The 17,003-nt window shown below is 36.8% G+C and overlaps 1 protein-coding gene across 1 annotated transcript in view; it reads left to right on the forward strand.

The window, feature by feature from the left end:
- The window catches only part of LOC107551199 (triple functional domain protein-like), a 168,195-nt gene that overhangs the window by 85,374 nt on the left and 65,818 nt on the right, over positions 1-17,003 (forward strand). The window contains exons 10-15 of the mRNA XM_016232740.1: positions 1,370-1,492; positions 1,626-1,817; positions 3,432-3,601; positions 9,823-9,934; positions 11,429-11,624; positions 15,817-15,983. Coding sequence (XP_016088226.1) covers positions 1,370-1,492; positions 1,626-1,817; positions 3,432-3,601; positions 9,823-9,934; positions 11,429-11,624; positions 15,817-15,983 — 960 coding nt within the window. The remainder of the gene's footprint in view (positions 1-1,369; positions 1,493-1,625; positions 1,818-3,431; positions 3,602-9,822; positions 9,935-11,428; positions 11,625-15,816; positions 15,984-17,003) is intronic.

The raw sequence follows: 17,003 nt of genomic DNA on the forward strand, positions 1-17,003 counted from the left end.
ACAAAGAAGACCTAAGACATTTGAGCAACTAGAAGCCTGTATTAGACAAGAATGGGACAACATTCCTATTCTTAAACTTGAGCAACTTGTCTCCTCAGTCCCCAGACGTTTGCAGACTGTTATAAAAAGAAGAGGGGATGCCACACAGTGGTAAACATGGCCTTGTCCCAACTTTTTTGAGATGTGTTGATGCCATGAAATTTAAAATCAACTTATTTTTCCCTTAAAATGATACATTTTCTCAGTTTAAACATTTGATATGTCATCTATGTTGTATTCTGAATAAAATATTGAAATTTGAAACTTCCACATCATTGCATTCTGTTTTTATTCACAATTTGTACAGTGTCCCAACTTTTTTGGAATCGGTTTTGTAGATAGGCCTGTGCTGGTAAAAGGATGAATGAAATCCGTTACTTTCATCTTCCTGTCCTTTATCTTTCTCTTTGAGCATTTAATATCTGTTGTCAGCATCAATATTAGATCATTATTCTCATTTGCTCTGACATGCACTGTGAGCGGTAATGTCTTATATAGACAGGTGTGTGGCTTTCCTAATCAAGTTCAATCAGTATAATCAAACACAGCTGGACTCAAATGAAGGTGTAGAACCATCTCAAGGATGATCAGAAGAAATGGACAGCACCTGAGTTAAATATATGAGTGTCACAGCAAAGGGTCTGAATACTTAGGACCATGTGATATTTCAGTTTTTCTTTTTTAATAAATCTGCAAAAATGTCAACAATTCTGTGTTTTTCTGTCAATACGGGGTGCTGTGTGTACATTAATGAGGAAAAAAAATTAACTTAAATGATTTTAGCAAATGGCTGCAATATAACAAAGAGTGAAAAATTTAAGGGGGTCTGAATACTTTCCGTACCCACTGTATATATATATATATATATATATATTGTAGTTACATTTTGCAGCACTAACAAACAAATGTTTTATTTTTTATATTTTTTTTTTCTAAAAAATAAATATCTTAATTGATTCGTTTTTAAAATGCAGGTGGTGGTTCTTTTGCCCCTCTGAGCAACATTTGGTTATTTTTCTCTTAGTGAAAGTCCTTCTCCCAGTTGAGAACAGAATATACATTTGAAAGGGAGATTTTAGATGCCACTGCGTTAAATTGTTAATAATACTTGTTCACCTGCATGTTATTCCAAATCTGTATGCTGTTATTTTTCCAATGTTTAAAGAATCTCTACATACGAAAAGGACAAAAACCACCATAAAAGTATTTCATATGGAATCTGGACTCTATTACAATTATATGGACTTTTTTGGTTCTTTTGTAGTGATTTGGTGGTTATTTTGACCTTCTGAACCTTTATGTTCTTCTTTGCGAATATCTTCTCACACAGGTTCTAGATTGGATTGAAAACCATGGTGAGGCGTTCCTGAGTAAGCACACAGGAGTGGGGAAGTCTCTGCACAGGGCTCGAGCATTACAGAAACGTCATGAGGACTTTGAAGAAGTGGCTCAGGTAAGGAGAAACAGATGTAAGATCATCGCTTTGGATATTTTCCACCTGGATATCTACAGTTCTCCTCCCATAATCAAAACTAGGCCATCACAGAAATGAGTCAAATGCATATTAACTTCTGCGTGTTTCTCAGAACACCTACACGAATGCAGACAAACTCCTGGAGGCAGCAGAGCAGCTGGCTCAGACGGGCGAGTGTGACCCTGAGGAGATCTACCAGGCTGCACACCAGCTGGAAGATCGTATCCAGGACTTCGTAAGACGGGTTGAACAACGCAAAGTCCTGCTCGACATGTCTGTGGCCTTCCACACTCACAGCAAAGAGGTAACTTATGAGAAAGTAAGAACGGGTGGTGGTGGGTGTGGATATGTCTGGGTTTGCCAGTGTTAACGTGTTCCTGAATATGGTGTAACAGGTACTTGTGGGGTTTTTTTTTTTTTTTGGTCTTCACTTTCAGAGATGAAAGTAAAATTATGACGTAATTATGTTCCTGAATATTATGTAACAGGTACAGTACACACACAATTTCTGAAAATGTACTTGAATTTATTATTGTTGTTGTTATTATTATTACTATTATTAATTTCTTTATTTATTCATTCATGTTTATATATTTACAATATAGCAATAGCTTCATACCAGTGTTCCATTTATTCTGCACCATATTGTTAAGTGTGCGGTAACATTTCTCTGTAGGTCTTGCACGACACACTTTTACTAGTCAACTAGTCAACGGGTCACTGTTTATATTATGTAAATGACATTTCTGTAAGTTCTGCAGCTTTTGCACTTTTTGATGCGTTGATGTTAATGGAGAGACTGTCACAGCTGAGATGATTCCAGACCGGTGAGAATGTAAAAAAAAATATGAATTCTACTGTACATACATACAAAAATACATGGATTCGTGCTACTGTAGTTAATGCCAGCCTTTAGATGACATAATTAGAAAAAATTGTATATGATCACGCAAAAAAAACTCAGGCCATCTCGCAAATCACTCATTGTTTACACAAAATCACTCCAATACTTTCACGTATTTCCAATTAGGTTATAATACAAAGTTAATGTTATTCAGTTTGTGGACAGAGGAATTTTCCTCCTGCTGTCGCTACATAGAACGAGCACAACTGAAACTGTGTGTCACGACTAGTTGACAGACCCCACACATTCACTAGTGGCAGAACTAATTGACTAGTCAGTGTGAACTGTGTCCTACATGCTAAAAGAATCCCATGCAGCCTCTCACTTTCGGAAATTAAACATTATTTGCTTTAAAGCCAAACTAGTGGTTAGCTTTTTTTGGGACCTCATATCTTTACAATTTGTCTGCTTATAAATTCAGAACTCTTTCCTTCTGGCCCTTCTATATTCCACAAACAGTGAATGTTAATGAGTAGTAGTGTGTACATGATTCATAGTATACTTAATACAAGCAAACAATGCTCTGTTTAATGTCTCCATATGGCATAATGTTAGCCATCTGCTATCTGTAGCAGGCTGGCATATATAGACATCTTTGTTTCTGAGAGTGTGTTTTATAACGGTATACGTATTGATAAAAGGTTAAAGGCTGGAGTTTTGGAAAAAGAGAAAGGTAGAGAAAGGTGGAGGTGGAAAGAGACAATGGGGAGGTGTGGAAGGACAGGCATGGCCTGCTGTGGCAGGAGATACACTCTTTGACATGCCAACACAGGCAGATGGCTAATCCTGAGCTCACATAAGACGAAGCCATTCTCAGGGAATAACAACACCAGCCGTACGGTGGCAGCCAAAGTCCGTCTGGCTCTTTGTCTCGTCATGTTTGTGCATTTGGATATTTTAGATTATAGAACAAATGTTATTTGTTTGAAGACCCATGGATCTACATAGGTCACTGACTGGTTCATAATATTGTGAGGTTTCTGATTGGCTGGTAATGATGTTATTTCTCTGCAGCTGTGGACGTGGTTGGAGGAGCTTCAGAAGGAGTTGCTGGATGATGTTTATGCTGAGTCAGTAGAGGCGGTGCAGGAGCTGATCAAACGTTTCGGTCAGCAGCAGCAAACCACCCTGCAGGTCACGGTCAACGTCATTAAAGAAGGGGAGGATCTTATCCAGCAGCTCAGGTACTGCCCAATGAGAAAGCATGGGTTTAGTGGAAAATTATGACGCTGACTTGTTGTCATGAGAATTCTGACACAAACACATATGCACATCATGTAATGGCCTTAGCATCCCATTGACGTCTGTTGCATTAATTACCGTATTGGCCCGAATATAAGACGACCCTGATTATAAGACGACCCCCCTTTTTCCAGATGTACCTTTTGGAAAAAGGCTTTTTAAAAACCAAATCTTGTTTTTTCTCAGTAAAACACATTTTGTCTTCAATTATTTTCATATTGCATATTTTTCCTATTAAAATTTTCGTTTTGAAAGTATGGTAAAAACTGGTAAAATGTACCAAAAATCACATTTAAAAAAAATACCCTTTTTGATATACCAAAAAAAAAAAAAAAAAAAAACGGGTAGCCCATCTGAATTAGGACATTTAGGCTATCCATCTAATAGTAGCCTACCTAAATCTTATTAACAGTAGAGGTTAAATCTTACCGTAGTCTTCAAATCTGGGTACTGTCTTACATTTTAAAATCACAAAGGGAGTTTGGTCCCATCAGGCTAACGTCACGTCACGACTCATGCAGCTGTAAGGTTTTCTTTTTCTTTTGTTTTTCACCTAATTCTTCTTTGGCTCTCAGCGAAGGCGGTCGCATTTCCTGGTGCCTTGCTCAAGGGCACCTCAGTCGTGGTATTGAAGGTGGGAGAGAGCGCTGTACATTCACTCCCCCCACCTACAATCCCTGCCGGTACGAGACTCGAACCCACAACCTTTGGGTTATGAGTCAGACTAAATAGACTAAATTGTAACGAGACTGTTGCTATAAGGACACACACAGGTAGAAATGTCTTCCCACTAGCTGCATGTACAGTATTCTGGTTGCATTCATTTGCAATGCACTTGTGTACGCAACTCAGCTTTCTATAATTCGTAGAAGTGATGTTTACACCACAAAAATGGTCCGTTTTTCTAATTAACTTATGCTGTGTTTAATCATTTAGCATGTTGCTCAGCCAATACAGTTCATGATTATATTAACAAATTTCATTATTTGAGTTTAGAAACCTATTTGTTTTTAAATTATAATCTTGCTGTCAGATATATATATATATATATATATATATATATATATATTTTTTTTCTCATAGCCATCAGGCAGGCACCCCTTGATTATATGAATTTAAAGTTTCAGTTCTGCATCAGTTGTGAGGCAGAAGGCTATATACCACGTGTTGTTGCTTCTATATTTCTTGTCGGTTTTGATCTGATCAAAGGACCAAAGTGCTAAAAGACTAAATCCACTGATGTCAGAGATTTTGAGCGGAAGCCTTGAGCAAAGATAAAGTCATCATGGATGCTCTTTTCACAGCCGGCACTATGAGTCATGGAGGATTGTGTCTCTGGACATGTGAAAATGAGTCACACTTTTGTCAAAAGGGTGTTTGAGAAATTAACAGCTTTATCGAATAAATATCACATACACGGTTGCTCAGAATAAAAGCTCTTAAAGTCAACATGAAACAACCTTTTAAATTTTTGTAATGTTACAAAAGGCTTAAGGTTTGGAAGGTTAGCATGAACAGTTAGCCTCTGCTGGTAGATGCAGTAACTGAATCATTGTTCAGCCAAAAAGCTTGTTTCTCCATTGACCGCTATACTCAAGTCAGTGTTTCTTTATATATATTGTACAATTAGCACAACATCCGTCTGTTGTGACCATACCATTAACACAATTCATGTTGTTTTCACACAATATGCAGTCAATTACCATGTTTCTAAAATGCTTACATTTACTTTCATACAAGCAAAACCAAAATCATGGACGTTTTTAGTCTTATTTACAAATGCTTAAACACAACATGTCAGAAATGAAGACCTGATGTTCCAAACCTTAAATATAGTATAAAGCTTCTACTTCTGCAACAACAGCAGCTGAAAGGTATTGAAAAAATCTCTCTGTGCCAAGTATTGTAACAACTGATAAGCATTTTTAAGTAACAGATCACTGAGATATTTAGAATTATAGCTGATTCCAGTCTCAGTTGGCGGAATAGTCTGGTGTTGAAGCTATTTCCATTACATCAACAACATAGAGTAAAAAATACCTCTTTGAATTGGTTTTACGGATGCCTGGGAGAGGGAGAGGAATAGTTGTAGGGTGTAGAGAAACAGTTGGATCAGAAAAAGGGAGACGAGGTATGGGAGAGAAGTGAGTGCATTTTTATGTTTGTTTTTTCCCACATGTGAAACATATGAGAGCTTATTTCTGCCATGGAATATAAAGGGTAAGAGTAATGGTGACTTTATCTCAGAGTTCTGACTGTTTTCTTGCAATTGTGAATTTACAGTATCTCACAATTCTGATAAAGTCTGAATTGCAAGATGTAAACTCACAATTCCAATAATAGAAGTCCAAAATGTGAGATAAAAAGGTCACAGTTACTGTTTTTCTTTTTATTCTGTGACGGAAACGAGCTTGCATAATAACCAGAGGCCATGTATGTTGGATTTTTTGTTGATCCCTGGCTTCAGCCACCATCTACATCCAACCCCCACCCACTGGAGTGCAGTTCCAATTGAATTTCTGCAAAGGGGACCCTATGTTTTTTTCTATTGTACATTCTATAAAGTAATGACTAATTCAGTTTTAGTATGTTGCAAAGAATGAACACATTCAACGCTTACAAATGTAAAATGGGTTTCAGTTGAAGGTAAACTGAAGGCTAAATTACAAAAAACTATGGATTTTTATATTGTCTATTATATGCAGGTAGAACTGAAAAATTACAAGTAATGCAGTTTTTGTAAAGCCATCAACTGTTAGTATTTTGACAGTCACTGTGCTATGGTTGACTATATGTTTCTGTTGGATAGAAACTAGTGCTAATGTTTTGACCGAATGACTCGATTTTGAATCAGGTTTTTTTTCTATTGTACATTCTATAAAGTAATGACTAATTCAGTTTTAGTATGTTGCAAAGAATGAACACATTCAACGCTTACAAATGTAAAATGGGTTTCAGTTGAAGGTAAACTGAAGGCTAAATTACAAAAAACTATGGATTTTTATATTGTCTATTATATGCAGGTAGAACTGAAAAATTACAAGTAATGCAGTTTTTGTAAAGCCATCAACTGTTAGTATTTTGACAGTCACTGTGCTATGGTTGACTATATGTTTCTGTTGGATAGAAACTAGTGCTAATGTTTTGACCGAATGACTCGATTTTGAATCAGGTTTGCTGTGTTTTGATAGAGTTAGTATATGTAGAAAAAGGTATTCAGCATTTTGAAATGTAGAGTTTGTATTTATTTAACAAAATGCGGTTGTGGACACAAAATTAACTATTTGGCTAATTGTGTGATGTAGGTGTGTTGCTGTGTTAAGAGTTTAGAAAAAGTACTTTACCAAAAGTATTGGTAAACGCTTGTTAGCAATTGAAAAAAACTGTAATAGATGTTTTTACAGTTTTAGATGTTGAGAGTTTTTTGTGAAGGAACTTAAAATACATGATGATGGATGGATGGATGGATGGATGGATGGATGGATAGATAGATAGATAGACTTTTTTGATCCCATATCCGAAATTAAAGTGCATTAGCAGCTATACAAGGGAGAGTAAAGTACTCACAGTTTGCACAATATAACAATATAATATAATACACAATATAAATACAAACACAGGACAATAGACAATAACCTATAGCATAAACATAATAAACAGGGCACATACTGTACATGCCTAGTAAATGAATGTAGCACAAATTTACAGATAAACAAAAAGTAAATATATCAAATAAAAAGTATATTATTGTATATTATGAGTAATGTAAAAAAGAGAGAGAGCGAGAGAGAGAGAGAGAGAGAGAGAGTGGAATATGTCACTGATCCTTGAATTTATAGCATTAAGTACAGCTGTGGAATTGGTGAAGGGTCCTAGTTCCTTGGACAAAAGTATTGGAACTCACCTCTTAATTATTGAATTCAGTTGTTTCGGTCATACCCATTGCCACAAGTATATGAAATCAGCCACCTAGCCATGTAGTCTGCAAGCACACACATTAATGAAAATTTTTTTATTTTAAAGAGCTCAGTAAATTCAAGTGTTGGATAGGATGCCTTCTTTGCAGTATGCCATTTTGTGATATTTCATCCCTGCTTGAAATGGTTCAACTGTAAGTGGTATGTGTTGTGTTATTGGAAAGTAGTAGTGTTTAGGATCAACTAATGCACTAAGCGGAAGACCATGTAAAGTCCCAGAGTGGGGTCACCAAGTCACCAACTCTCTACTGGGTCCATAGCTGAAGAGTTCCACACATCCACTGGCATAAATATCCACACCAAGACTGTGTGGAAAGACCTTCATGAAATGGATTTCCATGGCCGAGCAGCTACATGCAAGCACACATCACTAAGTACAATGCCAAGCAAAGTTGCAAAGCAGCTTTACAGAAAATTAAGGTTTCTACATTATATTTAGTAATAGCTTGTCAGTGGTGACTATCTCAAATTGATGTCCATATGGCAGAAATGTACGGTAAAAATCAAGCAGGTAGTTAATGTCATGTAATGCAAAATTTGGTAGTTTTGTATGTTGTCTGAGGGTTGGCATCATCTGAGGTCCTCTGGGGGATTGGCATCATCTCTTCTCAGGTGTTCGGTCATCTCAGGTCTTTGTAAGGGCTGGATCCAGACTGAAGCTTGTGTAATTCCTAGTTACCACGTGATACCAATCCCGTGGCAGAAACAGAGAAGGTAATAGAGAAAAATTTGCGTAGCTGCTGTTCCAACTAAGCCAAAAATTATGTGTTCAACCCAAGCAAAATAATGAAAATGTGCATTCGATCAGATGTAACTGAAGTACAAGGTTATGAGATAAATTATGTGAATGCTTGGCTAAAGAGATGTGTCTAATCTAGATTTAAACAGAATCATGCTTCTGATGGGCGAGTCTGCATTTGGCGGATGCTAGGAGAACATTACCTGCCTGACTGCATAGTGCATGAGGGATAATGGTATGGGGCTGTTTTTCAGGGGTTGGGCTAGGCCCCTGGCTTCTAATGAAGGGAAATCTTCATGCTTCAGAATACCAAAACATTTTGGACAATGCTATACTTGTGACATTGTGGCAACACTTTGGGGAGGGCTCTTTTATATTCCAGCATGACTATGTCCCAGTGCACAAATCAATGTCCATAAAGACATGGTTGGATGAGTTTGGTGTGGAAGAACCTGACTGGCCCACACAGAGTCCTGACCTGAACCCCATCCAACACCTTTGAGATAAACTGGAATGGAGTTTGTGAGCCAGGCTTACTCATTTAGCATCAGAGCTTGACGTCACAAATGCTCTACTGAATAAATGGGCAAAAATTCCAACAGAAACACTCCATAATCTTGTGGAAAGCCCTCCCAGAAGAGTGGAAGCTGTTATAACTACAATGGAGTGACCAACTCCATATTAATGTCTATGAATAAAGTCCCTTTTGGTATAATGGTCAGGTGTCCTGACAATTTTGTCCATATAGTGTATGTTTTCCCTAACAGTATAGATGATCTCACCCGAAATAGAAGTTGTTTAAGAGGTGGAGCAAAGTTACAAAAGACAAAAAAAATGTTCTTCTGTTGAATAACATGCACTGAACAGTCATGCATAAGAAGTTCAGAAACATAATACAATATAGATGGACAGTTTTGTGTTGACGTTAAATGAGATGACGTTCTTTTGCTCATTTGCATAAACCTGCATAAACCCCATCATGCTGTGCGATTGACCTTTGGTGGCTGTTTTAAATGGTGTGTTTGTAGGAAACCCTATATGAAGTAATCAGAGTCCACAAAACGAGCTGGCTTTTGTAGTAAAAAGTGATATCGCTCTCTGTAACATAATCCAATAGAGATCAAGGAGTATCACATTCCATAGGGAGTTTTGAAGGCGCTCACGTTCCACTGATACTTTGCTGATAGATAAGGTAAAACTGAGAAGACCTTGTGTAGACAAAGAGCAAATTGAAAGAACAACCTGAAAGCCGTACACAGACGTGTATAAGTTCCAGTATGGGTGACGATTGTAGGTGAACTCCTACATCGGATGTGAGGTAGTTACTCAGTGCAGGGCGGGCCGGCATTGTCAGTCAAGGCGGCAGTGTGCCAGAAGGTACAGCAGTGGGTGTGTGATTTCCCAAACGCTGCTCCCACGCATTGAAGAACACATTTACTTCTTACAGTGTTCCCGTTCTAGTCATCATCAGCTGTCCTTATCAGTGCTTCACTCAGAAAAGCTGGGAAAAATGCTCATGTTCAATAGAGGAGGAATTCTCAACCACACAGCAGTGCAGAGTGAGTGCTTTAGACTTTTGACGGGAGGATTATTTGTTCAAATCATGACTTTAAACTTTAAACCAATTGCTATATCAATGACAGATGTCTTCTGTAGTGCTATTGAGGAATAATTTCGTGAGCTGCATTGTGAAGTTTTGATTAGATGCTCTAATATTCATTTTTAATAGTCAACTAATATGTGTGTTTAATGGCCAGTGCTGGTAGCTAGTGAGCAGACTGGCCAATGGCTGATTCAATATTTAATAGTACAAGTTAAGGATGCCGAAATGAGACATACAAAAATTACTGGAATCAAACACTCACTTTTTTAAACAAAACTGAACAAACATTGAAAATAGAAGATGTTTAGTATTCACTGCATCATTGCATTTGGAATTAAAGTGTTTTTATATATGCATTAGTCACCTTTTGAAGACTATTTATGCACAGAATCTGTTACACTTTATTTTAATCTACTTTTAACATTCTGCTAACTATAAGTAACTTTACAACTACATGTCAGCTAACTCTCATTAGAGTATTAGTAGACTCTTAGTGTTCAGGTTAGTAGAATGTACTTGCGAAGTTACTTACATTTAGCAGAACATCTGTTGGCAGACCATCCAAATAAAGATATTAAGCAGACTGTCTCCTAATACTCTAATGACTGGTTGTTACTTATACTTAGTAGAATGTCTAAATTGAACTATCAAAATAAGCAGATACTCTTAGTCAGTGTAGGATACATTTTTAATAGTGCTGTCAAACGATTAATCGCGATTAATCACATCCAAAATAAAAGTTTTTGTTTACATATTATATAGTATGTATGTGTGCTGTATATATTTATTATGTATATATAAATACACACACATGCATGTATATATTTCAGAATAATATGTTATGTTTATATATTAAATATATTTATTTATAATATAAATTATATGAATATAAATATATAAATGTATATACACGTAAATATTTTCAAAATATATACTGTATGTGTGTGTATTTATATATATATATATATATATATATATATATATATATATATATATAATATACACATACACACAAACAAAAACTTCTATTTTGTATAATAGTTTGACAGCGCAAATTCTTAATGAATGAAATAAGGATGTTTTATACTTTTTACTCCCATATTTTATTTTTTTATTTTTTTATTATTATTTGTTTCCACTGGAATGACAAACAATTGAGCAAGCTATGTAAAAGTAATGGCATTCAACAAACTGTTCCTAATTTAATATGGTATAATATCTGCCTAATCTGCCTTGACTTCCGTCTATTTCCGTACAGCTATAATACTTTTTTTTTTTTTGAATACTATATTTTATATGTTTTTTTTAAGTATTAAATTATCAACTGTATCCAATATTTGCATTTCCAGAATAATAAAATTCATTTAAAAACCTGTTCACTCATTTACTGTAAATATGGTCACTGATACATGCCTTATTATGGTGTTGTTTGTGTGGATGTGTTGTGTAGGTCATCTCAGACCTGGAGTCATGGAATGAGGAGCTGTCTCAGCAGATGAATGAGTTTGACACTGAGGATCTGACACTAGCAGAGCAGAGACTGCAGCATCACGCAGATAAAGCTCTCACCATGAACAACCTCACCTTCCACGTCATACACCAGGGACAGGAACTCCTGCAGTACGTCACAGAAGTTCAGGCCTCAGGTGAGCACACATTCAAGCATTTCTATAGTAGGTTAAGAGATTCTGTCACTGCATTTACATGTAAAGCTGCATATGCAATAACAAAAAAAGTACCAGAATGTACTAATATAATTTAATGTTGTTTTGGGACACAGTTCACTGGAAATACTATGATTTTTGGAATACCATCGTATTTAAATATTTAGAAAAATAAATTGGGCATATTGGAATTTTTGGGCATGCTTCATATTAGTACCATGGTATTTTCTGAAATGCCTTTTACTACCATAAATTCTGTGCTATATGTACATGATAATCAATGGTATATCAAACCGTGTACAGACATCACTGCAAAAACGCATTTCTGGAAGAAAAATTAAGCGTTAGCGTTAGTTCTGGCAGGTCACGTGAGTCAAGCTTGCATCAGCTGATCCTCAGCTGATCACATCTACCTATAGGAATACGACACCTATCGCGGCATTCCTATATAAGCTGTATTCAGTATTATTCTGCAGCTTTTCAGCTTGTTCCGGAGCAAATAACCATCCTCCATCACCAGATCCACCTTCGCCACAGTCAGGACTTGGCTTTCTGATATTCCTTGCTAATCAGACTCCTTTATTTTGAATAAAGTGTTACACTTAAATATCATTAAGTACATTAATGATATCTGCCTTGTTCTGTTCTGTTAACCCTAGGGGGGTTATTATTGCTGCTCTCCCTGCTCATTCATGACAGGCTGCATGGATGGGCAGGGAGGTTTTTTGCCCAGAACAGAACCATACCGCCAAACCAATCTTTATGCTAAGTATCTATCATTTTGACGATAGTGGTCCTGACAGAACTAAAATTAAAACTGAAATTAAAACAAATTTAAGCTAAATAGTAATAATTAAAAAAATTATAATAATACAATTGTAAAAAGCACATAACAAAATTACTAAAGATTGAACTAAAATAAAAAAATGAAAATATAAAAATAAAATCTAAATTAAAAAAAAAAATTTAAAACTGTTGTAGTATCTAAATCATACTAAAATAAAGCAATAAGCCCCAAGAAGCCGTGGTTTACAGTGAATTTATAACAGCTAAGGGGCGTTGTTCGCGGAGTGCCTAAAACCCCCTTAGCTGTTATAAATTGACTGTAAACCATGGCTTCACGGGGCTTATTGCTTTTATAAAACGGTTATTCCATATATGTGTAGTAAGGTTTCACAAAATAAAACAGCAAATAAAGTGTAATGAATGATATTAATAAAAGCAGTATTCTTCCACCAAACAATGTAGTTCCTCAGAAACAGCAATAAAATGGTTGCCAAGCAACACACAAAGTAAACAAAGGTGTATGTTTGTAGAGTAATTTACAACAGCTTCGAACGTGGCTCAACCAATCAGAATCAAGGACCGGAACTATCTGTTTTATAATAAAACTGGTCTGAAGGTGAGGTCACATTAGTGAATTCGGATTAAATTTTGCGGGCAAAAAAATAATCTAACAGACTCACTTTGACAATACAGCAAATTTGCGTGACCAACTGAACCCATTGCAAAATTTGCATGGGGATATTTTCATCCTCACATGAAATTCCAGATTGCTTGGATTCCTATTAAAATGACTGGATTTTGCTGCTAAAAATTGACAGAGCACAGTAAATGTAACTGCACTTTGATACTGTCATTGTTTGGTAGCCACCACAGTACATTGTTTGTAAGGGTGCACACACAAAAGTCCACTTGCAGTACATTACAGGTGGTCAGGTGACTGTGTATTCTATCCGACATGCACACACAAGCAGTATGGCATTAAATCAAGATCTGATCCATAACACATGTAAATGTTTTTTTGTGAGCTAATAATGCGTTTGAGATCTGTGCACAAGCTGCAGAGAAACCGAGTGCATGACTTTACATGATGTATTCATAAGCCAACGTTTGCAGTCACAAGATCACTGTCGTGAGGCATCAGAGATGTGTGTGTGAGTGTGAGTGTGAGTGTGAGTGTGTGCATGATTGCTTGGATTCCTATTAAAATGACTGGATTTTGCTGCTAAAAATTGACAGAGCACAGTAAATGTAACTGCACTTTGATACTGTCATTGTTTGGTAGCCACCACAGTACATTGTTTGTAGGGGTGCACACACAAAAGTCCACTTGCAGTACATTACAGGTGGTCAGGTGACTGTGTATTCTATCCGACATGCACACACAAGCAGTATGGCATTAAATCAAGATCTGATCCATAACACATGTAAATGTTTTTTTGTGAGCTAATAATGCGTTTGAGATCTGTGCACAAGCTGCAGAGAAACCGAGTGCATGACTTTACATGATGTTTTCGTAAGCCAACGTTTGCAGTCACAAGATCACTGTCGTGAGGCATCAGAGATGTGTGTGTGAGTGTGAGTGTGAGTGTGAGTGTGTGCATGTGTGTGTGTTAGTGTGTCAGTCCAGAGCAGGCTTAAGGGGGGAGGAGTGGATGCAGCTAAACTCTAAAGCCAAACACATCAGGTCCATCCAGGCGCCCAGCAGCCCTCCCTTCCTCTCACCCGACCCTGTAATCCTATAGACTCACACTGCCTAGCAAAATCACTGGTCACACACACACACACACACATGCATGATTTGACATCTGACAGCACGCACAGATAGCAGAGAGCAAAGCGAATCCTCATTTTACTAGCATCCAGGCATCAGAGATGTGTGTGTGAGTGTGAGTGTGAGTGTGAGTGTGTGCATGTGTGTGTGTTAGTGTGTCAGTCCAGAGCAGGCTTAAGGGGGGAGGAGTGGATGCAGCTAAACTCTAAAGCCAAACACATCAGGTCCATCCAGCAGCCCAGCAGCCCTCCCTTCCTCTCACCCGACCCTGTAATCCTATAGACTCACACTGCCTAGCAAAATCACTGGTCACACACACACACACATGCATGATTTGACATCTGACAGCACGCACAGATAGCAGAGAGCAAAACGAATCCTCATTTTACTAGCATCCTTTTGTGGAGGCACATATACAAACGCAAAACTGGACTACTCTCAGAGCTTTAGCCCAATGCAGCTCTGGGCTACGGGTATAAAATGTGAGTATGTGTGTGTGTGTGTGTGTGTGTGTGTGTGTGTGTGTGATAGCGTGTGTGCTAACAATGCTGAAATCCAGGTATCTGCACTTCTGTACATGCTATTTGTGTCATAGGTCAGTTATCCTTTTTGTTAATTTAGTTGGTTGGTTTAGTTTAAACAAGTCATGCTACTTCTGCCAATACTGACTATAAAGACAGTTTGAAATCAAAATTGAACCCATGCATATTGCAGGTTGCGTTGTGCACGATTCATCAGTGCACATTATTCTAAAGAAAAATCAGAATGTAATAACTTTGTGATTTTGTGAATTTAAACTAATAATATCAGCTGACTGTGATACAAAAAATAAAACATTCCGTCTGAATATTGACAAAAAGGTCACATTACAAAGGTTAAATGCATTGTGAATTTCATTCCAATGCCTTTAAAGCTGAAGTGTGTTGTTTCTTCACCTGATGACAGAATTTTAATTTATGGGTAAACTATCTCTTTAAACTGGGATTGGAGGATATGGATTTTAGTCTTCGTACTAAAGTCTTCTTACGGATTACCAACATATCCTGCCTTTGCATGTGATGTTATTTCTTATTTATCCAGTTGGGGTTTTCTTTTTTGTGAGTTTTTTTTTTTCAATCAAAAGTCAACTCAGGAAAAATATAAAATGTGTATATTTTAATTCAAACCAGCCTAAATTAAAATCAATACAACAAACACTGCAGTGGTGTGTAAATGTGTTGATGATTTTAAAAAGTTGAGTTATTTTTCTCACATTACCTTAATGAAAATGTGTTTTTGTTTGCTGGTTTGTTTTTTGCATTATGGTAATTAGAACTGAATAGGAACTTATGCTTAACTGTCATGAAAATAAAGTCAGAGTGCAAAAAAGGTAAATATTTAATATACTGTAATATAATATAAACATCCATATTCCAAATCTCTTGTCATTAATATAATGTTTTTATGTGTTTTATAAAATATGACCTCAGTATGTTTATGCCAGGCTTTTGAAGCTGTCAGTAAAGGACAAGGACTAAGTCTATTATGACAAAAGCTGGATTTATTTGTGTCGGGGAGATTATTTACACTCTTGCATTACACCTCTACATTTCTCTGTGTTTCTCTTTCTGTGTCCAGGTGTGGAGTTATTGTGCGACCGTGATGTTGACATGGCGACGCGGGTGCAGGACCTGTTGGATTTCCTGCATGAGAAACAGCAGGAGCTGGACACAGCCGCAGAGCAGCACAGGAGACACCTGGAGCAGTGCGTGCAGCTCCGCCACTTACAGGCCGAGGTCAAACAGGTAACATCTGTCTGTCTCTCTGTCTACCCACGCAGAAACTCTTTCAGGGGACATGTGTACAGGCATGGACTTACATTTCAGATCATGATACAGCTTTGTCAGCAAAGAACAAAACAACCACTGTGTGATGGGTTCTTTCTAACGCACCTCTATATTTAATAAGTGTCATGATTAATTATGCAGTAGAGATTTTATTTTAGAGGTGGGAATTTCCTCTGTCTGTACCTGAGCAGTGACTCATGCGTAGTGAATGTAGGCTAAACTGAGGTTGAAAATCAGACATTACCTTGTACATTAAAACCACTGACGCCTTGGTTTTGTTTAAAATGTGTATAGGTTGTATTATAAATATTTGAGATGGCAACGAGGTCCTTTTACCCCACAACCAGTGTAAATAAATGGAAATTTCATAAATGTCATAAATTTTAAATATAATGATTTTATTATTAACATGGTGATTTATGATATTTATGAAATTTCAATTTATTTACCCCGGTACTTTAATTTAATTTGTAATTTAATTGAATTACAAGTTTATTAATTACATTAACAGTCATTATTACATGACATTATGGCCAAAATATAATTTGTTAATATTCAGATTTGCATTTGAAATACTAAATTACTATTAACTACTGATCTGTTAAGCATTATATAATGTTTGTTAAAAATGTGTTAATGTAGCCATTTTAATATCGAGTGAAGTGCAGTGTTAATAGTTTTGAATAGCAGCTCTGACTACAACAGAGCAGTTTTATAGCACTGGGCACGCTTAGATCACGCTTAATCAGAAGGAAAAACTAGGCCAGGAGGAGCAGCTGGTAATCTCATTTCATCCTTTCATTGATTTATTTTATTATTTATATATTTATTTTCATCTGGACTGCTCTAGAGGAAAAGAGTGATTAGAGATGTCGAGGAGCTGGGACGCCCGTGTGGTTTAAGGCCTGACACGGCCACAGAGTATTTGAGTGGTTTGTGGTGGTTAGTAGACATGTAATCATCTGTTTGACTTTACAG

This window comes from Sinocyclocheilus grahami, unplaced genomic scaffold, assembly GCF_001515645.1.
Source record: "Sinocyclocheilus grahami isolate Dianchi unplaced genomic scaffold, SAMN03320097.WGS_v1.1 scaffold418.1, whole genome shotgun sequence".
Lineage (NCBI taxonomy): Eukaryota > Metazoa > Chordata > Actinopteri > Cypriniformes > Cyprinidae > Sinocyclocheilus > Sinocyclocheilus grahami.